Here is a 25,644-nt window from a genome sequence, read left to right as displayed (position 1 = left end):
GGAACAGTCCTGACAGTAGGGTTAACACTTGATTTCTTCAGCATTATAATGTGTCATGGCTTCCCATGTCAAACATATGACACTTATGAAATCCTATTTTCAACTAAAAGAAAGTTTACCATTGTTTCATGTATATAATGTCATATTATTGCACTGTGATTACATCAAATGGCAATATATTTAGATAATATGGGACTGAATTAATACAATATTAAAAAGTAATAGAAAAAAGAAAATCATGATAAAGACACCATGCATTGCCAAAAATCATGGTAGTACCATGGTAACTTAGTAACCTCCCCCAAACACATCTTTTTTTGGTACTTTTTTGTAATAAGCATTATGAACATTCACTCAATTCAATGAGCTGAAATATAAAAATGTCACAGGCGTGCTTGAGATGGTGCCAATGTTCCCTTCAGTCAAACTGAGGCCTGAGCAGATTGGAATGTACACCAGTGAGATGGAGAATGAAAATTTAATTAAAACTGTGGATTAGTCAAGTTTCCTAAAGTTCTAAGAGGTTTATGAGAAGAAAAAAAAACATGCCGAGTAATGACATTAAAGATAATCAGATTAACTTGATCAGAGATATGTAATTGTGATTTTCTTTCAACTGTCTATCACTTCAAACTGAAAATGCTGTCATTTTTACTCACCCTAATTCCATTCCAAAACCTTAAAAGGTACACTATGCAACTTTTTTTGTGTACAAAATTAATAAAGTCAATACAGCATCAATCAGCTGTATAAAAACAACTGCTCATAAAACATTCACAATTAGGCTTATATCAATATATCATGATATAAGCCTATATCAGCCAGTCGGCTCAACCTGACTGTGCGGATGAATATAGTTCTCTCTCATAACTAAAAAAAAGAGTGCGCTTATCCTACTGCTCATAAAACATTCACAATTAGGCTTATATCAATAAGCCTAATTGTGAATGTTTTATGAGCAGTAGGATAAGCACACTCTTTTTTTTAGTTATGAGAGAGAGCCATATTCATCCGCACAGTCAGGCAGAGCCGAAGCCCAACCAAAACAATGTTCTTATGCAAAATGCATTAAGTTTTGTTTATAAAGTTACATAGTGTACCTTTCATACAGTTATATTTGTATTATTTAAAAACACAATTATATACAGTATTTTGAACTTATATGTCATATTCCAAGTTTCCTGAATCCTAAAGTAAAGTCAACTATCATGCACACATCATATAGATTATTAAAGGGTTAGTTAACCGAAAAATTTAAATTCTGTCATTAATAAACACTATAAAAAAAAGATTAAAAAAAAGACCTGCAACCAGACGCATGTGTGTTGTGTTGATTCGAGAGATGTACTGTTGTTCCATGAACTCGCTTTGCATAATATATTTTTGTGCAAACAAAGCACTCGCGCCGCTTTATAATATTGAGGTTAAACCACTGGAGTCACATGGATTACTTTGATGTCTTTCCTACCGTTCTGGACCTTGAATGTGGTAGTTAAGTAGCTCCCAATGGAGGGACAGAAAGCTCTTGGATTTCATTAAAACGATCTTCATTTGTGTTTCGAAGATGAACGAGTGTTATGGGTTTGGAACGACATGAGTGTGAGAAATTAATGACAGAATGTCAATTTTTGGGTGAACTTACCCTTTAATTCGTTTTTTTTTTTCTAGCTTGACAGCCCCTACATCCCCTTCCACATTTTATGGAAAAGAGCAGTATTAACATTCAGTTAAACATCTCCATTTATGTTCCATGGGAAAAATAGAAACTCAAACAGGCTTGAAACATTATGACTGAGGAAATATTGACAGAGAACTAATCCTTTAACAGTAAGGCTAAAGTATCTTTTAATATTCTTTGGAGTGTCTGACAATGCCTTATAATGTAACAGAGGCATGAATATTTCATTTTTTAAATATTTATTATTTATTTTCTATCTTGTTTCAACAGTGCTTCAAGCTCTTAAGATCAGTGCATTAAAAATCAACAGGATATATTTTTCCAAACAAACCACATCTGTGCATTTGCTGAGAGCTAGACGAGCATCAGGCGTTCATTAGACCATGGTTAGAAATCAATCTGACAGGATGAGGAAATTTATGCCTGGCCGACTGGAGGGGAGAGCAGAACATTGTAAGTTTCATTTTAATTTGCGGCTCCTGAATCTATTGGCACACCAAGTGACTTGGTGGATGGTAGCCATGGCAACAATACTTGATCCTCCAGATACACTGCATATATCTGAACTAAAATGAACAAATATAATATCATTAAACGAGTGCAGAGAGAGACAGGAAGAGAGATGTGCACAAGCTAAAATAAATCTGAAAGACTAAGGAAAATGATAATACAGTTGCCTGTTGAATGCATTCACGTCTTTTGTGTCAAATGCACTCCCATAGCTGTGCATTCAGTAGTGCAGATGCCTTCAGCAGTGGTTTAAACACGAATTCTGCATACATAGCAAGACCCCATGAATCCCAGCACCTGTTTAACTGCCCTTTTACTAAGGGTAGACGGTATAACTGTAATCTTATATCACAGCATGGCTAATTTAGGGTATGGATAATATGCATCCCAATATTGCTTTTTCTGCTGATTATATGTAACTCTCGAGTTAAAAAGAGTTAAAGGGGTCATGACATAAGAAAACTTTACGGACATCCCAGTCACGGCAGTGTTAATTTAAGCGTGTGTTCTCTGCATTTCAAGGATGACTGTTTTGAGAACAAATCACAGTATGATGCTGGCTTTGCCAGAACACTTTTGCTTAAAGATCAGGCCGTGCTGACTATTCTGGGCCCAACAACGACGCCGCAAACTTTATGTAATATAGAATCTTAAAACTACTTTTTAAAACGTTAAAAGCAGTTTCATTCATTGTGAATTAATCACAGTGTTTTTAGTTTACTTGCATATTGTCCGTTATGTTCAGGCCCCGTATTAAAAGATGTAGGCTGTCAAACTGACCGAACCACTCAGCTGTCGTTTTAAACCATGAGACCTAAATACCGTAGCAAAGGTATTATTTATATAATCATAACTTGTGTCATCATAATTCTATTCATAAGAATCTTAAAAGATTTATTGCTTAAAAAATGAAGTATTTATAGTCCATATTTTTGTAGTACTGCAATTACAATTTATATAATAAAACATTGTATTTTCTAACTTTATAGAAACACAAACAGAGCAGTCATCAAATCTTTCAAGTGTTGATGTCGCCATACCCTGGACTACTTCACAGCCTTTTACTTCAACACCTTTAAAAGATGCATCTTCAAATATGGCCTGTGCATGCATTTTGTCCGTGGTACACCCTCGCCTCGCACACAGCAATCGGCAGCATCCTAAACAGTTCCACAGAATCCGCACATGTTCTGACTAGGGTGCGTAAATAATTTATGCATAAGCACTGACATTAGCCAATCAGAACAGTGGGCGTTAACACTGAACTCTTAAAGGGGAAACACCCCCAAAACAGACTGTTTGAATCAGAGGATGAGAAACGATGGGAAAGGGTCATAAATCACTACATTTTTTAAGTTTTTTTTCCCAAAAAACTATAGTAATACTATAATTGCACCTAAGGGAGCATAATAAAACAAACAAACAAAAACATGTCATGACCCCTTTAATAAAATAATATTTTATTGAGTCTTATTTGATAAAAAAATATTAAATATATATTTTTATTAAATGTTTATTGCAGCTACCAGTCTCCGCTTTAACCGAGGAGTTTGACATTAAATTACATTAGTAGAGTCATGCGACAAATGTGTAAGGGAGGCAGCACTTGTGTTAAAAATGGAAGAAAGTGGTCAGCAAAGAAAGCTGTGGAAGATGCAAAGGCTGCCCTTCAAATTGGTGATATCGTGGGGCAAGTACAGCATGTAAGAGGGTGTTTTGGGCTCAGTTTAGCTCCTCCTAAATGGCACAAGGCAGCCCCAGCTCAAAGGAGGAAACTGGTAGTCAACGAGGTGCGAAAGCAGGAGGAGAGTATGAGGTGTATAAAGGCCATTTTCCAGACCAGGCAGGGTGAATGGATGAAATGGGAGAGTGTGGAACAATACAAGAGGGGCTGGCAAGACCTATGGTCAATGGAACAGTGTAGGATCAGTTTCCTTATCAGGTCAACATATGATGTTCTCCCATCACCGCAGAACCTAAACCTCTGGGTAGGAGAGGATCCCTCATGTCCTTTGTGTTCATCACCTGCCACATTAAGGCACATTTTGACAGGATGTAAGGTGGCTCTTAGCCAAGGACGGTTTACTTGGCGCCATGACCAGGTACTGCGATGTTTGGCTTTAGCATTGGAAGACAAGCGTAACATGACCAATACGTTGCCACCTGTTCTAGCAAGACATTACACGCAGAAGACAATATTCCTCTGCCCAGGAGAGCAACCAGCAAGAAAAGGTGTTAAAACCAATTCTCGCCCAGGACAACTGGAAGCTGCTAGGGACTGGAAAATGCTGGCAGATCTTGATCAACAGCTTATTTTTCCACCTGAGATTGCCACCACTAACCTTCGACCAGATATTGTCTTGTGGTCTGGATCAGCACGCCTTGTTCAACTGATAGAGTTAACAGTGCCATGGGAGGATGCTGTAGATGAGGCGTATGAGAGGAAGAAACTGCGGTATGCTCATCTGGCCGCTGAAGCAGAACAGCGAGGATGGAGAGTCCGGGTTTATCCAGTGGAAGTGGGTTGCCGATGATTTGTGGCACACTCTACAACCCGGTTTCTCAGAGACGTCGTTTCAGTGGCCAAAAGTTGCGTCGCACAGTAAAGAACTTATCTGAAGCAGCAGAGTGGAGTAGCAATTGGCTGTGGTTGAGACCGAAAGGTTCTGGCTGGCTGTGTACAGGCCGCCACACTACGGTTTCGAAGAATTCTTGAAAAACTTGAAGAGTCTGTTGGATTATTTGTATAGTTTGCATAGTTATAGTTATTACAATCCCGTGTACTGTATTTTGCGTGAATGAGGATTTGTGTTGGACAGATATTGCTGTGTTTTGCAGTAGGTAGAATGCCATTAGGAACCGTTGCAACTGAACCTGCATTAACAACGACAGTGGGGGCATTAACAGCCTAAGTCAAACGGGTTGGCGCGTATGGTCGGGTTATTAGGTAGTATGCCATACGGAACCGTTGCCACTGAACCTGCTTTAACGATGACAGTGGGGCTTCGACAGCTCTAGTCAAACGGGTTGGCGCGTATGGTCGGGTTGCGGTGAGATTGTGGCGTTAGAGATTATGGTTAGGTCACATCTAGGGTTTATGCCACTGAACTACGAGGAAGGACCAACCTCAGCAGCAGGAGGGATATCAAGCACAATAGAAAGAAAGAAACGCTGATGTACAGGTAAGTAAGCTGGGCTGAGTTGAGTGGGGGACAGAGGGGGGTGACTCTGTGACGCCAGAATCACTGATCGTGCTCTCTTGAGGTGTCGTGGCCTAGTCGACGAAACACTGAGGACGGAAGGTGCCCACTTGAAGACTCCAGAGATGTACCTTACTCAGCTCAATCCAGACGGTTGTCATGCTGATCCACTGGGGAGACCGCACTGTGGTTGATCCCCGGAGCCAGCATCGCAGCCGTTGTGTGCTGACGCGCCAGGAAATATACTTCAGCCATTAACACCAGACAGAAGGATATTCACATCACCATATGGAAGGAAGCGTAAATGGATGGAGACGCATAGGTTACTGTAAAGCTACGTCTTAGTTGGTGCTTATCTTGGCGAAACCCGAGTGCAAATCAGCATGAAGTTTTAACATCTACTCTCGTGTAATGGAAATCATATATATAAATAAAATAAAAATAGCTATTTTTATTATTAAAAATAAGTACAAAGAAGCAAATTACAAACAGTAGGACAAATACAATAGAGCAAAGATACAAATTAAATAAACTTTATTTTTTTCAGCTATAGTGGGTTTAATGGGCTCTATGCACGGCGGTATAAAATAAAAATAAAATTCTCACTGACCCCAAACTTTTGAACGGTAGTGTATATAAACCATATTTTGCTGGAAGTAAGGTTGCTTTGATAATAACATTTAGATACCAGTGAAATTTCACAAACCTTGAGACCAATTTCGATACAAAAGCAGAGACTAACTAACGTAGGATAAAAAAATCTATTATTAAAGAAAAGTTGACAGTCAGTAATACAATAAAAACAAAGAAGAAAATTACAAACAATAGGACAAATACAATAGAAAAAATACAAAAACGAAATAATGTTTTTCATGTAAGTATATCTAACAGTATAACATTCAGCAAATAGCCTAGTTTTAAAAAATAAAACTGCATACTGCAACACTGCACTGCCTTCACTGTATGAATTACATTTAAATGTATTCGTATTACAGCTACTAAAGTGATTCAGTCAAGGTCAGTGAGTGATTTGTCTATTTTTATTATTATTTTATTAATATTAATGACAGAGACTGCAGCAGGTTTATAAGGTTGCTGTCAGTTTAGGACCGAATGCACGGATCTAATATACTGGCACACATCCGATTTGTTTCCCCAACTGTTGTTCACTTAAGACACAACGGACTGTATTCATGAGAATACTCACCATATTTTGTGTGTATGTGACAGTTTGAGCATGTATCCTAAGGCCAAAGCACATACAGAAACCTGCTGAGGAACAGAGTGAATTCTTTCATAGCTTAATGTGCAGCTTAATAACACTTTATAATATCAAACATGTTCCTTCACTTTGATTGGACATTAAGGAGGGCCAAAAACGCACCGAAAGGAACAGGGAACAATAATCACTTTATTTCAATTATCATGTTTTCATAATCGTTTGAAGCCAAAATAAAAAATTATGGTTAAATCGCACAGCCCTAGAATATACAGTCGAACCAACACCTTCAACCTTCAACATTTCTCACATTATCACAGTTTATTCGCTATAGTTTAGAAAATGGAAATAAAATATGACAAGAACTCAAGAGTTATCACATCAGTTGATATTTCACTGGTTATGGCCATCCTTCTTCACAAATGAATTAGGTTGAATATCTGTCAGCTGTTAAATTTAAGTACATGATTAGATAATACCAATTTAGGTCAACCAATTAGCAAGCAATGCTTAATTTTGTTCAGTCTGCGGTGTAAAAAGGTTGCATTCGCAATTAAAGAAAAAAAACTCTTAAGCAAAACATGCTCAGGTCAAAGTGTCTGAATCATTTTTGGTCCCAAATTTTTATCAATTTTACTGGTAGTCCACTGTATGAAGAATTGTTGGGTACAATGTCACAGTTTACTTTATTTTACTATCCTCACTTACATAAATTAACTATAGTGTCCTGCACCCACTAGTAAAAAAATATCAAAAATGATATCTGGTGTCCGAATAGTTTTTGGTTTGACTGTGTGTGTCTGTGTGTGTGTATATATATATATATATATATATATATGTGTGTATATATATATATATATATATATATATATATATATGAAATTTACATATAAAACAAATACAAACTTGAAATTCTGATTGAATGCCACGTTCAAAGCCATAAAATAGTCAATATCTGCATCTATAACTGCACATCACTTTCTGTAAAGCTGCTTTGAAACAATATGTATTGTGAAAAGCGCTATACAAATAAATTTGAATTGAATTTGAATCTATAACTGCACATCAACTGAAGTCTATATAAATGTGTCAAGTTGTGACGTTGCTTGGCAACTGTAAGCAACTAAACTCTTAATACAGCACCCAATAATAACAAGTTCTTCCACATTTTGACTTGTTTAGGATGTCACCCTCTGTATTTTCACATTTATTCGTATTTCACTTTCACGTGAAAATAATGTAAAGCAGTCCTGCTGACTACCAGTTACACAAATATATCTACTACCTTACCGGATGACACATTCCTGTCGCACGGTATATCCCATCATCCCGCCCGGCACTAATTGACACTCTCCATCACTCAAACACAAAGCACTTCCTCTTGCGCTTGAAGAACAACCCAACCCTGGCATTATTGCCAATCCAAGCTGTGCTCTGTGGAGCAGGACTCGCCTCTTGCTCTGTCGACTTGAGGCGTGGAAGTGGCGGGGTTCGAGAGCACGGGCCGAGCACGGGTCGGACCCTGCGGGGAGAGATGCTCTCGGTTGGATACCGCGCCCTCCCTGTCGCATGTGTTCTCCCTGCTTGACACTTCCACCCACTCACGCCTGGTTGTGCAACGGCTGTTACGCAAGACAGAGCAGCTTCCAGAGTGATGAGAAGAATCGGGTTGCTGCACAAGAGGGAACGATCTGGCAGAGCGAGTGGACTGCAGATGAAAAACGGCAACAAAAGCAGAGAGAGCGAGAAAAAAGTCGATATTATTCAATTCTTTCATCTACAGGCCAGCTAGCAGGGCAGGTTTTTGCTGCAGGTCAACAGGAACGGAGAGGAGGAAGCCAGGAAACTCTCTTCTCATCAAGGGTCTCAAAGTGACAGATGATAGGTTGAGAGTAGAGTCTGGAGAGAATTGAGGAAACGGCTGAATTGATTACTCATTCAATTACAATAATTAAGCAGCTACTTGAGGCACTCTGTCGTAACATGCTTTTTGTCATTTATTACTCTTTGAAAGAAGAAAAGACGAGTCCTTCATTTCTCTTTAAGACAAAAAAGAGCTCAACAAGGGACACTTGTGTTCATGAGCATCAAATTAATCCCTCCGACCATATCAGCATCCAAACTGCCGGGAAAAAAATGAATTTTGTGACCAGCAGCACACACATAAAAAAAGGCCAGAAACTCTTTAAAAAAAATAAAAGGAGGTTCTCAGCCTTTGTAATAGAAATTTTAGGAAATATAATCTTACTACATTTTGATTACTTTTACACTTCTTTTGACCTAACTTGCCACCTTATCATATTGATATAAAAATAATCAAAAGAGAAAAGAAAATTCCATTACGTAAGGGTTTCCTAAACTGGGGTTAGTGGAGGAACTACAAGGGGTTTGTACATTTATGAAAAGTTTATAATGATTATTAATTAAATCTTATATTATTACATCTTAAAAACATTACATTTAAATAAATAAATCATTTTAAAATAAAAGGTGGCCACTTAATTTTCTGTGTAATTATAGTCGCATAACTGGTGGCCGATCTGTGTGTACAATTTCACCAAACGAGAAGATTTTCCATAAGCAATGGGCTTTTTATTTTATTTATTTTTTAGATAGGAACGATTAGGGAAACTCAAAAAATGACTCAATAAATGATGACTAACTTACTGCTATTATGTGAATATAATGTAAATAGTATAATCAATAAAAAAACAACCTGTAGTCTGATTGAGTATTTTAATATAATATATTTATATAGAAAGCATAATTAGTCAATATAATAATATACATACATCTGTGACACATTAACATGGCACATTAACTGTGGTAAATCAAAACAATGTTTTATAAAATAAATTAAAAATGTATATGGCAGAAGTACAAAAAAGGATGCACATATTGTCAGAAGTAGCTGTACTGTATATAAATCGCAAAACAAGAATAATCCAAGGAAAGTTTGATCTCTTTAATCCATAATACTCAAAACAGACTAGCGTAGCAGAGAAGAGCAGGGAACACAACCACTACAGGCGAAACTCTAAATGTTTTAATATCGTGCAAAAGTTCATTTATTTCAGTACTTCAACTTAAAAGGTGAAACTAATATACTATCTAGACTCATTACATGCAAAGTGAAATATTTCAAGCCTTTATCAAGTCTATATACAAACAAAACAGGAAGTATTTACACAGGTTGAACAAGGGAACTAAACAGGAACATCTGAACCGAATGATAACTAATGTGTAGCCATAGAAACTAACAAGACCGACGGACCAGAGCAACATCAACGGCCCGGAAGCCCAAGGTGGAGCTGCTGGCTCATGGAACTGAGGCAGAGACAGGGACTCGGCTGACCAGGGGAAGGGATAAGCCTGGTGGAGCCAAGGGGTGGAGGGGAGAGGCGCAGCCGGAGACCCGAGAATCTGAGAGAAGATCGACCAAGGCTGATCTAAAGGGACGAGGGAGACCGGAGGAGTCACAGTGCAGACGGGCTACAGTGGAGATGAGGGAACGCAGAGCCGGGGCAGAGCCGATGGGCCCACAGGCCGAGGTTGAGACATGGGACTGGAGGCTCGAAGTGCAGATGACGAGACGCATGGAGCTAAAGACGGGGGCAGAGCCGAGGAGCTGAACAACAACAGCGGAGCCGACGGATCCAGAAGACTGGCCGCAACCAGTGGAGGAGATGGGACAAGGAAGTCACACGGGAACCTCGGAGGAAGCAGATTTGCGGACAGGACCAGCAAAGATTGGAGGATGGGGACTTGTGTGGGAACAGGTCAGCTCCTGGCTCTGAGATGGACTGAGCAGCGCGTGTCCATCATTTTTATTTATTTATTCATTTTGATATACACTCACCGGCCACTTTATTAGGTACACCTGTCCAACTGCTCGTTAACACTTAATTTCTAAGCAGCCAATCACATGGCGGCAACTCAGTGCATTTAGGCATGTAGACATGGTCAAGACAATCTCCTGCAGTTCAAACCGAGCATCAGTATGGGGAAGAAAGTTGATTTGAGTGACTTTGAACGTGGCATGATTATTGGTGCCAGAAGGGCTGGTCTGAGTATTTCAGAAACTGCTAATCTACTGGGATTTTCACGCACAACCATCTCTAGGGTTTACAGAGAATGGTCCGAAAAAGAAAAAACATCCAGTGAGCGGCAGTTCTGTGGGCGGAAATGCCTTGTTGATGCCAGAGGTCAGAGGAGAATGGCCAGACTGGTTCGAGCTGATAGAAGGGCAACAGTGACTGAAATAACCACTCGTTACAACCGAGGTATGCAGCAAAGCATTTGTGAAGCCACAACACGCACAACCTTGAGGCGGATGGGCTACAACAGCAGAAGACTCCACCGGGTACCACTCATCTCCACTACAAATAGGAAAAAGAGGCTACAATTTGCAAGAGCTCACCAAAATTGAACAGTTGAAGACTGGAAAAATGTTGCCTGGTCTGATGAGTCTCGATTTCTGTTGAGACATTCAGATGTTAGAGTCAGAATTTGGCGTAAACAGAATGAGAACATGGAACCATCATGCCTTGTTACCACTGTGCAGGCTGGTGGTGGTGGTGTAATGGTGTGGGGGATGTTTTCCTGGCACACTTTAGGCCCCTTAGTGCCAATTGGGCATCGTTTAAATGCCACGGCCTACCTGAGCATTGTTTCTGACCATGTCCATCCCTTTATGGCCACCATGTACCCATCCTCTGATGGCTACTTCCACCATGTCACAAAGCTCTAATCATTTCAAATTGGTTTCTTGAACATGACAATGAGTTCACTGTACTAAAATGGCCTCCACAGTCACCAGATCTCAACCCAATAGAGCATCTTTGGGATGTGGTGGAACGGGAGATTCGCATCATGGATGTGCAGCCGACAAATCTGCGGCAACTGTGTGATGCCATCATGTCAATATGGACCAAACTCCCTGAGGAATGCTTCCAGCACCTTGTTGAATCTATGCCACGAAGAATTGAGGCAGTTCTGAAGGCAAAAGGGGGTCCAACCCGTTACTAGCATGGGGTACCTAATAAAGTGGCCGGTGAGTGTATATATTAAGGGACCAAAGCGTAGCCTATTTGTTGAACGTTCAAACCATCTTATAATCAACATGATTCAACGCTGATTCATCCAGTTGCCCAAATATCAAGTAGACTTTGTTTTGTTACAGCGGGTCTATCATTCATCTGAGTGGCTGTTGAATGATGTTCACTTGAATGACCTCTACCGGACATTACACAGCCATAAATCATGTCAACACATAACTATCATTTGTGCTCACTTTCTCAACCAAGCTGACCAGCTCTCTGCATCATTAAGCGGATCAAAAACAGTCTATTTTTGGACTCAGGCGTGGAAAATCAACCGTTAGCATGTTCCTATCATCTAGAACAAAGACAACAAATTTGACTTCACTGCAACGATCTAAAAAATCATTCGGGGTGAAAAACAGCCGCCAGCGACTCCAATAACAGAAATCAAACCCCGATAATGAGGCGAGAGTCTCAATATCAGAGGCAACCACAGGAACAGTCAAATATTTGCTGCGATACACCATCTGGAGAAAGATAGAGACAGATGATTCAGAAATATAAGAAAAAATTAAAATAAGCGATTAACTTGTGCCACAAACAAACTGCTGGGAGCTTTTAATTCCACTCAGCATGCCTAATGGATTCAAACCTCAGTAGAGGAAACTTGGTTAATAAAAAATGAGATAATATCGAGGAAAATTTCAAATGCTTTCCAGATTGATGCAGATTGTCAAAACCTTTTATTGCACCATGCTTTTTTTCTAACCATTTCACCAAAAGCTATATCACACTGATGTGAACAGTAATTCAAATAAAAGCAAATGGAAATCACATCTCCCACGGTGAAGCGATGGAGAGTCCCGTGCTAATGGACGGTGTGCAGATTGTCTTGCGCTGTTCTATCTGAAACCAGTAATGAGGCGTTTTGCTGATGATGGGTAGGTGGCAGAAACACAATGACTGGGCTCCGCTGACCGACTGCAGATGGGAAAAGGCCAAAACCCACACAAACAGATTGGGAGGCTGTGCTGGTTGGCAAGCAGACGGCTTAAAACTACGCTGGTTCTAAAATGTGAATCAACTGGAGATGGATCAATTTCGGGTGACCCGCAGAGCAACTTCTGTTGCACAGATTTATCCTCCATTGTGCGAGACAGCGCCTCATTTTGGCTTTGAGAGACTTAATTGGGTTATGATACAAAGCATTGTTTGAAGGAGGCATATGGGGAAGTGTTCACGCAGGCACAGACTAATGCAACACAACCATCTTCTACTGTTTTTTTGTTCATCTTTTTCTGTCATCTTATTATTAGAGTTGTTTCCTAATGAAAACATCATAATTGTTGTTGCTAAAGGTTAGGGATTTGAACAGCATGTAGTGTACAACTCGCACCGTTTGTGCTACGAACATGATGATACTTCAAATCATGCGGCTTGTTGCGGAGAGGTGTGCTGTATTACTGTATAGAGCAATCTGGCTTTTTCTTTTCACCTGGCAGGCGATAAAACAAGTGGCATATACTTACCCTGAATGGATCCGAGATGTAAGAGTGTAGAAACATGCTAAAACCATGTTGAACACTGCAGCAACTGCCTAGCGACCACATTGAACACCCTAGCAACAGCAAAGAAACATGTTTTAAGCTATTCAGAATCAGAAAAATTTAGCAACCGCATAGCAACTACCGTGGGAGTGAGTTTTGAGCAAGCAACACTTACATTTACTTCAGAAAGCTAGCTAATACGATCATTTTGTGGCTGAAGTCAGGTCTAACATGACCTGAATTTTCTATAAAAACGGGGAGTACAGGAAATTCTTAGCCTGTCAGTATGATATTCTGGCAGAATCCGAGGACTTGAAGAGAGTGAGAAGCAATTAGAAGGTGGAATATAGCCCAGCACAGGGAGGTGTATTTTAGGAAAGGTTACAGCTGATGGGGGACACGTCTTAAGGACATTAAAGAAGATTGGCCACTTCTTCTTGGTTCACTGATCCAATTGCATATTAATATTTTTGATTTCACTATTATTCCAATATCCTTCAATGAGATTGGATTGTAATATCGGAGTGCCCTCCTCTGGATGGAAAACAGTATCATGACTGCACACTCAGGCTGGATGGCAGTATTTCAAACCATAACCAATCCCATCTGAATCCACCGTGACATTAAGGAATAACTTATAGCTCTATTTCCCAGGGTTTGAAGTTGATCTCATAAAATGTGTCAAAAACACACGGAGAGACAAACCTAGTATTAAATTAACTAGATGTTGAAGAGCTTAAAATCACTAGTCACAATGCATCGCATGACATCTCGCTGTTAAAACATTAAATCAAAGCTTTTACTGTAAATCCGGTACTTTTAAATCACATTTTCCCCCTTCTGCCATCATGAGAATACAATCTCTGACTGCAGTCTCTATAATGCATTGGACTAGATGCTGCCTTTGTGCACTGCACACTCAAAACACACAGATCTATCGGCAATTGACTGCAAACGTATGGTGGCAATTAACCTTATAGATCGTAATTAACACTTTCGCTGGTTTAAGCCACTAATTTTACAGCATTTTAATTAATGTAGATTTCTCTCTGACAGACATCGTAATGAAAACCGAGCAAAGCTGCAAGGGTCATTTTCTGCAGGCATATCTTTGTATTATCAAGACATTGTCTTTCCTCATTGACTGAGCACACGAAACCAAACAGTCGGAAATGTTAAAACAGATACAGCAGTACAAAAACGCAATGGTCCGTCGCACCTGAAGCCATTTTTATCTCCTATTCAGATTCTGAGACTGTCTCCTGCTGGTTTACGATTTCATCTCACATCTATCATCATTGATAGCTGCTGCCTCTTATATGCAAACTGTCCTCTGCAAAAATCCATTTCATTCTATTTACTGAGCACTCGGCTCATCTCTTTATAACGGACATACAAATAAATATTTAGAACTGTTTGGATCAGGGGGCGACTGATATATAGTCTAGCTTGTATTTGCATGGCCACCTCACTGTAATCGAGGACACAAACAGTTCAGAAAGAACAAGTAAATATCAGACGGTTGCATAATGGGCGAGAACAGCACAACCGTTGGGTTCCAGAACTAAAAATCACATTCATTTTCTCCACAGAGAAACTGATGTTCAACAATAACATATAAATCTTTCAAACAAGACCTACTATGAGCTCTGAGGTTGTTAATGGATGATATATGCTTCTTTAGAAACCGTAAGTGTGATTTCAGTTATTTAATTGCAAAATTCCCAATGAAGAACTAAACTGCCAACATAATTCTGAAGACACTAATTGCTGTTACCATGAAAACGTAAATCGTGGCAGAAGAGATCCAATCTCACGAAGCACCGTGAACGATGTAATCGGGCCTCTCAAGCTACAGTACTTGCATACAAATGGTTATTTTGCAATAAACTTAAAATATTGCTTTTATATTTACACATTTATTGTTTTATATTATACTGATTCATTTTGATTCATTTGCATAGTATGTATAACAAAGTACACACGTGTTCAAAAGTTTGCGGTAAAATTTTTCAAATGTTTTTGAAAGTCTCTCAGCTCACCAAGGCTGCATTTATTTGATCAAAAATACAGTAAAAACAGTAATATTTTGAATTGTGATTACAACTTAAAAGAACTGTGTACAAATAATACATTTTAAAATGTATTTTATTCCTGTGATGGTAAAGCTGAATTTTGAGCATCATTACTCCAGTCTTCAGTGTCACATGATCCTTCAGAAATCATTCTAATATGCTGATGTGCTGCTCAATAAATGTTTTTTTTTAATTATTATTATCAAATATTGAAAACAGTTGTGCTGCTTAATATTTTTGAGGAAACCGTGATACATTTATTTCAGGATTCTTTGATGAACAGAAAGTTTTTAAAAAAACTTAATTAAAAGAACTTTATTTGAAATAGAAATTCTGAAATATAAACATATGTAAACAACTAAAAGTATAAAGAGTCTGAATAAAAGTATTAATTTATTTAAAAATAAGCACTCTTTTGTATTTTTTTTTTAGATTTACAATTGTTTTATTTATTTTTGCTTTAATTCAAAATTTGTGTTGTAGACATTCATCTCAGAGTTGGTTGATTCAGGACATGGCTTAGAAATCTTTACTTTAGTTTTTTTGTTTTAAATAGCAGAGATGATGCATGGAAAGTTGGAAACAATACTTAAGGAACCAAGGTGCAGGAAATGTGGGTGTTCACATCTCTACAGCCAAAGACTCTTTAAAGGAGCCACACACTGCCCTTTTCACCTGACGTCCACTTATAATATTAGTAAAGTTTTTTGCTACTAAAATCAAGGTTTTTTGTCAAAAGACAAAAAATACATGACCCTTTTCTGCCCTCCCCGTAGAATTTTAGAGGCTTTTTTTGCTACTGTACATTTAACACTTCTATGTAAACGACCTCTGTTATTATTCGATAGCTTTCATGATATTCCTCTCTCTTTAAACCTCTCATCAACCTTCCTATATGGAATGATGAACCGTTATCCACTGACATTGGTCACTCTGTGGGTGATAAACAATACCAGTCTTACCTTCAGGAGCGTCTGCGTCGCATATCTTGGTGATGGCAGCAGAGTGATTGCCCTGTGATGAGTTTGCTGTAGGCACTGGGGTCTGGGGACAAAAAAAAGCCCAAAACAATAAGACCAAACTGATCTATGGAATATGACTCTAACTGCAAGCAAGTTAACCCTATGCAATTTGCTTTAGTTTTTTTTTTTTTTTTTTTTTTACATGAGAATAAGACATTAGCAATGTGACAGATATGATATTTGTCTCTTTTTTCATGCTCACTTGATAACTTACTACATTCTGGGACAAATACACAAGACAGTTATGTGCACATTATTTCAGTGTAAAATCATATTCACTAATCCTCCGCAATCCGGTTTAATAGCCTCGCAGTGTTTAAATTAAGTCATTATAAATCTTTACAATGCCTCCTTTCTATTTAAATTAGACTTATTACACTGCACCTTATTAAAAAAACTCTATTCTATATTCCTGGCACAATGACATGTGAATGGCACTATTAGCGCTAAAGGGAAAGCAAGCAGTAAAAGCTATTTCATAAAAAAAAAAAAGATGTTTGCATTGATGGCAGTAGTAATTCATCAGATGATGGAGAAGAGCAATTTAACCTGCCATATACGTAAACATGTAGTGTTGTCGAGCACACTTTCGTCATTTTAAAGAGCCGCTTTATAATCAAACCCAATTGGCAAAATTCATTAAGTAAACTGGTGCTAAAACAACAGACTAAAGTACAAACAACACTTATATTTCTAGAACCCTCTCTTACAAGAATACTGAAAACAAAGCAAACAAAGTTCTGACTGACTCATTCTACAGAATTCCCTACGACACATACTAATTATAAGAGGAAGACTGACTTTTTGGGTTATTCTATTATGGGAATGAGTTCAGAAATTCAAATACAGTTTCAATTCCACATTCCATGTGCTTAGAGATAATATATTGATGTTTATGAGTATGAGTAAACCTCACTTGTTTAAAAGTAAATACGTGAACTATATGGGTTAGTCTAATAATGAGTCAAATAATTAATTTTATAAATAAATTATGCTTGCAAAAATCTGATTCATACTGTCTCCAGATTCATAAATCTCCAAGTGTTTCGCCATTTAATATCACATGAATTTAGAAGTGATACTGTTTTCTTTCTTAATACACATTCCTGGTCTTATTGTGCAGGATTCATTAATCTATCTAGTATACTCATATTTAAATACTTTATGCACTATTATTTATTTATACAATACACATATTTTATCTTACTATTGCAGGTGATTTTTTTTTTTACGTGTAAAATATACTTTCTCAGGATGTTTTTCCATCTGCTACTGTGTGTGCCAAAATTAAAACCAAATGTATAAATATAAAAAAAATACATATTAACAAAATAATAAACATTTGATAAAAATTTTTTTTTAAATAACAATTAAATAATACATCATTAACATGAATTAAAACAATACTTTTTTCTATCTACTAAAAATCACAGTTATATGAGTTTCTTTTCATTAGACTTAAGTATATCACTCTCCCTATCATTTCAATTTAAACTCTAATTCTGCATCCTGTTTGCTCCCTCAGTTCCAATTCAGAAATTCAATTGGAATTTAAAAAGCATTCTCAATTCAATTGTGCATGGCGCAAAACCCTGCAAAGCACATGTATTTCTCGGTTATTCGTTTCAATATTTACAACTGATGCTGCAGAGGTGCGAAGGACAGATGTAATTGGTCAGATTTCGACACATGCTGCGATGTTTGCCGAGTAGAACGGGGGGTTTGATCTTGCCGCGAGCTGTTCTTCCTTCTCTGTCCTCAGCAGAAGTTTTGCTCCATCAGCCTTCCGACAGCTTGTCAAATTATTCTTCATTTGAGCTTGTATTTACGTAAAGGCGGCATAACTTTTGGAAGTAATCAAACGGGATAACATGCACCACTGGATATATGCAGAATGACTGCTACCCTTCCAGGCAGTGAACAGAAATCAGATTTGATCGATGAAGAGTTTGTCAGTTTCAGCCTCAGATGCCCATGGGCCGTTCACAGTCCGTTCAATGACCACATGATGCCTAGTGCAAATAAAAATGCCAAGCACTGACTGAAACTGCCATGTGCACCTGGATTGGCTAGCTTTATCAAACTTTCTGTTGAGTTTTTTTCCCCACAATAATCTATATCGTCTGGTATCATTTAGCACAAGTGTGGACGGAGGCGTCACGTGTAGGTCTGAAGGTCTCTTCCTGTCTAAGTGGGTGGTTCTTGGCCAGGATAAGCTGCAACTTGGATCAGATTTCATGCTAAAAGTTGCTAAGCTACATATGACAAGGATGTATAGATTCGCAGAAAAGAACACGAGGGCAAGCGTTCTCACTTGAGCAGGTCAAAGACATCAGACAGTTTTTAACATCACATAAATGTACGGATCTTTGAAGAAGTAAAAATAAATAAATAACAGATGCAGGAAGGCCTTTAATGGGTTTTGAAGACAGTCGGGAGAGAAGGTTTTGAAAGGCTTTCAGACACTTGCTTTGTAAAGGGTTGATCATTACACACTTATGTCACCGGCGTGGGCCCTGTTTGCTCAGAATAAGACAGCTGTAATCCTGTAATCCGCATGCAGCGCAGCACAGGGGATTGACTGTTACACAAAACAAACCCACATCTCACCTGCAGCAGGTATTTCTGGCTGCCGTACATGACGTATTGCGGGGCCAGACTGTAGATCATGTAGCTGGTGTGGAGGACGATGAGGAGGAGGATCATGCAGAGGAAGAGGAGGGCCTGCGGTCGGGTTCTCTGAGGCCTGATCTTATACAACTGCACAAAAAGAAACAAAAACATCCTTACTGATATGACTGAGTGCTATGAGTCTACAGCACTATGAACTGCAGAAATGTACATATACAATATATACATACAAATAATGTTGGATTAAGAGCATCCTCACTGCTATAGTGGATACTTGGAAAAAAGTTTTCATTTCAGTTTTGAGCCTCTATATTTTCAAAGTAAAATGGTCAAAAGCTGCCGTTATGGCACAAAGTAAAGTTGTTCAAATTAATTATCAGAATGCTTCCAAGAAATTCATCCAAGCCATGAATCTTGGTGTGCTACTGAGTTGGTCTGCTACCCAACACTTACCCAGCAGTTCACATTGGATTTCGATTTAAAATTAAAAATAATGATTTAATTGTTTTAATGATTTTTTTAGTAACGTTAAATATGTATTACTAATTGAAATATGAATGAATTTATTAATAAATCAGCATATGAGTTTATGCATTAATAATTGTTATTTTATCAGCATATCTATATTTTATTGATACACACTATAATAACACTGTTAGATAGTCATTTTCACATTTATAGTATTTATAGTACTCCAAAAAAAAAAACAATAATTATATGAGGCCTAAAATATACCATATTTATTGCTGATATATGAATTTTTTAATTAAAGTTAAATATGTATTTAACTTATTATGAATTGTGTATATATATATATATATATATATATATATATATAAATCAGGCCTAATATATACAATAGTTATTGTTCTTATATTATATGAATCGATAACAAAAACCTGCCTTACTCCCATACCTTTAAACTACCTTTGGCCTATACAAACTTTAACCACTAAAATTCAGTACAATAACCCAAATAAAGCAGGTAAATGAGGATGAAAAAGAAACGACGTTGTCTCACCTGTATCCAGAAGAACCAGATGCCCATGTTACGGATCCCGGCCATGGAGGTGAAGACAAAGTACATGGTGATGGTGGTGATGAGAACATAGTCCAGTGGGAAAACCTGAAGGAGGAAGAGAAACATCAACGGCAACTCCAGAACTCCATTCACAAGGGCTACGAAATACTCACTATTCATCTACACACACAACAAACACTTAGTGTCGGGCTTTAGTATCAACTAAAAGAACTATTAACTTGACAATGAAGATGGCCGGAAGTGTTGTCCGCTTTCAGTGCCTTTTCCTTATGTACCATAATGGTTTGTAGAGTAAGTGATGCATGTTTCACAAACATCACAATGCTGGAGGCACAAAGGATATATATATATATACACACTCACATTCTCAGTGGTGGCCTAAAATACTGCCACTCCTGTGCGAGAGATGGATCGCTTCGCAACTCTGAGGTGATCTTTCAGCAATTCCGACTATTTTCAATGCATTTCCTCTCAAAAGAGCCACAGGAAGTACATGTTAGAACTGTTTGAAAGTCAAGCTAAAAATGGTCCTCTTTTTCCAGGAAGAGCTGCTGGCTCGTACAAATGACAATGCCTCTTCTGTTGGCAGCTTGTCCTCCATAACTCCACTGGTGCTGAAATGCTTTTTTTTAAATGAGCAAAACACGCACTGACCTTACCTGTTGCCCTGATTTCAAGGATGGAATATGGTCGGTGACATCACAAAGCACAAATTAGAAATGTTTCTGGAAGCATGAGCAATAATTCTCTGGCCTGCATGTCTTATCTCTTTGCAAATTACTTTTCTTTTTCCCTTTTCACATGGCCTAATTGCTGAAATCAATGGTCTGGATTCCTGAACAATTTGGTTTAATCAAGCCATCTTAAGTAGCGAATAAAACAAGCGATCATATTTTATTCAAGCACATGGAAACTGATCATTGCACTACTTGAAAAAGATTGAAGGATTTAAAATCTCATCCAATAGCACTAAATGATGAAAAGCGTACTTATTTCCAATTCATAATAGCACTTAATTCAGAGGTCATCACATCTTTTTATGAGGCAAGCAGCCACAGACCAAGCGCCAAGCTGTTTAGGGTCAATGTACATTGTTGTACTTGCAGATTGTGGTATTGTTGCTCAGTGGCAACACATTTACTGGTTTCTGCTTTGACTAGATAAAAACTAGATGAAACCACAACAGTCAAGAATTATGAATATAAGAAATGTTTTTAAAATCTGATCGAGGTGAATGTTTAGTCAGATCCGGTGAAATGCATATCTAAAGGGTGCTGATTTCTTTAATTAGCACAAAAACTTACGGCCTCGGATTGTAACCTGTCTCATCACACTAAAAAAAATCGAATCAATATTCTGCTACCCAAACCTTGCCCAATAGTTCACATTGGATTTGGGTTTGTAATGAAAAATCACTTTTTTTATTGATTATATTTTATTTACTAAAAAAATCTATTATTTTAATTAAAAATAAAGAATTATTTAAAATTTATAAATTATATATACAAATATTAGGCCTTAAATGATTATAGAAATATTTGGAGTACTATAAATGTGAAACTGACTTCCTTCTAACAGCGTATAAATAAAATATTGATATACTGATAAAACAGTATTTATTAATAAATGCAAAATATTTTTGCACAAGTTAAATAATATATGTTTAGCATTATATAATTATAATTAAACACACACACACATATATATATATATATATATATATATATATATATATATATATAAATCATATTTATTGTTGATATATTCAACAAGGTCATTTTTACACAACAGCAATATGGCCCAATTAGAGGAAATTATTGGTAATGTACATACCTGTCAAAAAATGTTCAGACACATTTGACTGAATTTTTGTTTCTCATGATGTTAAAAACCTTTTGATCTGACACTTTTTGCTTAAATACTTGAAATGAGTTTTGCAAATGTGCAAATGTAAAAAAAAAAAAAGAAGAAAACAAATTAACACTTTTAATCAGCAAGGACACTTATAAAGTTAAAAAAAGATTTCGATTACAAATAAATGCTTTTCTTTTTAAACATTGATATAACAATCCTGAAATAAATATTCATCACGGTTTCCACAGAAACTTTAATAATAAGAAATGTTTCTTGATCACCAAATCAGCATATTAGAATGATTTCTGAAGGATCATGTGACACTGAAAACTGGAGTAATGATGATGAAAATTAAGCTTTGTCGTCACAAGAATAACATTACATTTTAAAATTAATTTTATGATATTACTGTTTTTTTTTGTTAAAATCCTATTTCACAATATTACTGTATTTTTGTTTCAAATATTATTTCACAATGTTACTGTTTTTACTGTATTTTCTTCAAATGATTGCAGCCCTGCTGGTGAACCTGTTGCACACATTACAAGTAATGTGAGTTACGTAATCAAATTTAAAGTTTTTGTGTTTCCATTTATTGACTGACAGCTCTCCAGTCCCCATGTTGAGAGAAATTGAGAGTAAAGGTGCATTTCCTTTAGCCTAAAGCGTATTCATTTCACTTTTGGTGTGAAAGGGCCTTTATATTTGTCAAAAAATAGAACTTTTTTGTTATTAAAAAACAAACAAGCAAGCGCAGCCCAGCCCAGTAATGCAAAAGTAAAGCATTACTTCCCATAAAAAGTAATTATGTAATGCAATTAGTTTATTTTTAGGGAGTAACGCAATATTGTAAACCATAACTTTTAAAGCCCCCCTGTAGTCAATAATTGTATCCCTTAAAACTAATCTTTGATCACCAGAATGACATATTTAAATGTTTTTTCCTTGAAAAAAAATTTCTTCATGCCTTAAACTAGCTGGAATGTAACTCTTACTTAGTATACGCGGTTCTGTCTATGAATATGCAAATTAGCCCCACCTCCACTCACTCACACCAGCTCAGAGATCCACTCGTTGACGTGATTGGTTACAAGGTAGTTTGTGATGTCAGAAACACCAGCGATTTCAAACAGCATTTATTAGACTGTCTTTGGTTCACTTCAGTTTTAAGGAGAAAATACTCAGCACAGCAGTGGTGTTGACTTATGAATTTACACATGGTTCGTCTTAAAGCATATTAAAAACACCACATAGACATATAAACAACAATAAAAGCTTAATTTTCACCATAGGAGGACTTTAAAAGTAACTTTCCCCAACACTGCATAAGAGATCTCTCATATTGAGTACAAAAAACGTTAAAATAAAATGCATTAATGACCCCAAACTTTTGAACCGTTGTGTTCATTTCAAATTTTGCTGCCAATTTTTTGCTAGAACAATTATTTATAACAATTTTAAAACACAGGGTCTAGGACTCATGTAAAGCTTTTCAATACTGTTTGTATTGTTTAGCTATGCATTTACTGAATGAGCACTGTGCCACTGTTCGTCTGACTGTATTACATATATATTTATATTTAATTTTTTTTTTATTCTAAACTGTTTTAATTATTCTTATTTCTTTTGATTATTTTAATTTCTTCATTCTAAACTGTTTTAATTATTCTTATTTCTTTTGATTTTTGATTTGTATTTTTTTCTATGTAAAGCACTTTGAATTACCATTGTGTATGAAATGTATAAACTTGCCTTGCCTAGCCTTGCCTACTGCTTTAAAAAAAAAAATATATATATATTCGGGAAAAAAAGTATTCGGGATGCCCCTCATGAAGTTTATTCAAAATGGTTAATACATCATTTTTATACTTTCAATTTATGTTATTTTATAGATTTAATGGCTTTAATACAATTGAAAAATGAAGGAACTAGCGATAATAAGGAATGAGGCGTGTCCACACTTTTTGAATGACAGTGTGAACTTGCCAATTAGAGAATCATGCATTTCTCACTGCTGCTGGTATCGGCAGAAACTGCCTACGCTGAGCAGATCGCATTCTTCACATCTATTGCGACACATCCACGGCTGCTACTTCTAAGTGTCGTAGTAAAACCAAAGCGAACAATGCATTCCATTTCTGGCACCTCCTCCTCCCGAGCCATTACACAACTCTGGTTGCACACAACCTGCCACTAGTACTGGAATACACAAATGTGATTCTGAGTCAAAAGAAAGAGAGGATGCTGCTCACCGGTTGCAGCGCCAGCAGTAGCTCATTAAGAGGGTTGGTTAAGTTGGTCCCAAAGATGATAAATCCAGTGCTGATACCAGCTGAATGTAAAGCTTTATCCAGACTGCAACAAGACAAACACATTTAACAACATCATCACATAAGAGACTGAATTAGAAACATCATTAACCACAGTTCTCCATGGTCTGCTATAGTACATCATTGTAAGTGTGAGCTAATTTAGAGTGCTGCAGGTGTTGATGAATAGGTGTGTAAAATAACAACAGATTTATGGTCGCACCAGCATTGAATCAACATGTCCCTCAATTGCACTGTGCTCTAAGGGGACGGCATTCTTCAAGAGCTTTTCAATAGGGCCAGTCATTTGCTGGTAACATGTGAATGTGTGTATGTAAGAAAGACGATTTAGATGGAGTGGAGTTTCAGTTTCAATCAGTGTGACATTTCGTGCAGGTTGATGGAACATACTTGGAAATAAACAAGGTCACGAAGAACAAAAGGGCCACCAGGATGAAGAAGACCCCGAGCAAGATCTGACAAGACATAAAAAGAGAAAACGTTACAACAGTAATTCGACAAGCTAATTTAAAAGTTTAGTAACTTTACTTAAGAAACTATCCAGAAAAAACATGTGGAATATCCCGAAAAACCACTGTATTTGATAAAAAAAACATGAAAAGAAATAGTATTACCATTCAAAATAACTCTATCTATGTTCATGTATTTTCAAATGTAATTTGTTTCTAATAAGCTGATAGAAAGTTCAAAAGAACAGCATTTATTTGAAATGGAAATCTTTTATAGCAATGTAAAATTCTTTACTGCCACTTTTGATCAATTGATTTAATTATAAAACTAACCGATTTCTTAAATTTATTTAAAAAATCAGAACAACACATCACAATAATGCAATATAAGATCTCGTTTTTGATGACAGCATTTGTTGTCAACACAGATAACACAGATTTAAATTAAATTAGTAATTAAATTAATTGACAAAACATACACATATTATAAATATACATATTCAACTAAATATAGACATATATGATTTTTTATATATAATATATGACTTTAGTTCCTGATACATTCCAAACCCATATGACCATTTTTGTTCTCCACACGGAATAATAAAGAATGTACTGTAATGAATGGGAAAAATGACCACTGCATTCTTTGTGTTTTGCTGCCATACAAAGATATAGGATAGTTGTTCACACACAAAGCTATCGTATAGCTTAGAATACAGAGACACATGGACTAATTTTATGATACTTATATTGTGTTGTTCTGTCATTGTGGATCTTGACAGCCTCAGTACTCATTTTCTTTATTAATACTGAAGAGTTGCCTGGATATTCTTCACAAATTCTGAAGAAAGACAGTAATGCAGGTTTGGTGTGACATAAGATTGAGTAAATAATGACAGAATTTTCATTTTAGGGTGAACTATGCCTTTACATAAATCAGTGAATTGATTCTTTTGAAGTGGTTTACAGAAATGTAGTCTAAATAGCTAAAATGAAATCTCCAAAATTGCTTCACTACTCCTCAACATTGATTTACAAACAC

At 36.9% G+C, this 25,644-nt stretch overlaps 1 protein-coding gene across 1 annotated transcript in view; it reads right to left on the bottom strand.

Moving 5' to 3' along the window:
• The window catches only part of lmbrd1 (LMBR1 domain containing 1), a 109,107-nt gene that overhangs the window by 22,721 nt on the left and 60,742 nt on the right, over positions 1–25,644 (bottom strand). Inside the window, exons 10-14 of the mRNA XM_056254885.1 lie at positions 24,541–24,605; positions 24,073–24,175; positions 19,946–20,050; positions 18,904–19,053; positions 16,234–16,315 (exon numbers count right to left, since the gene is read on the bottom strand). Coding sequence (XP_056110860.1) covers positions 16,234–16,315; positions 18,904–19,053; positions 19,946–20,050; positions 24,073–24,175; positions 24,541–24,605 — 505 coding nt within the window. The remainder of the gene's footprint in view (positions 1–16,233; positions 16,316–18,903; positions 19,054–19,945; positions 20,051–24,072; positions 24,176–24,540; positions 24,606–25,644) is intronic.

This window comes from Rhinichthys klamathensis, unplaced genomic scaffold (assembly GCF_029890125.1).
Source record: "Rhinichthys klamathensis goyatoka isolate OS25496 unplaced genomic scaffold, OSU_Roscu_1.1 h1tg000115l_1, whole genome shotgun sequence".
In the NCBI taxonomy this organism is placed as follows: domain Eukaryota; kingdom Metazoa; phylum Chordata; class Actinopteri; order Cypriniformes; family Leuciscidae; genus Rhinichthys; species Rhinichthys klamathensis.
Note: the sequence above shows the minus strand (reverse complement) of the source record. Positions and strands in the feature narration are given on the sequence as shown.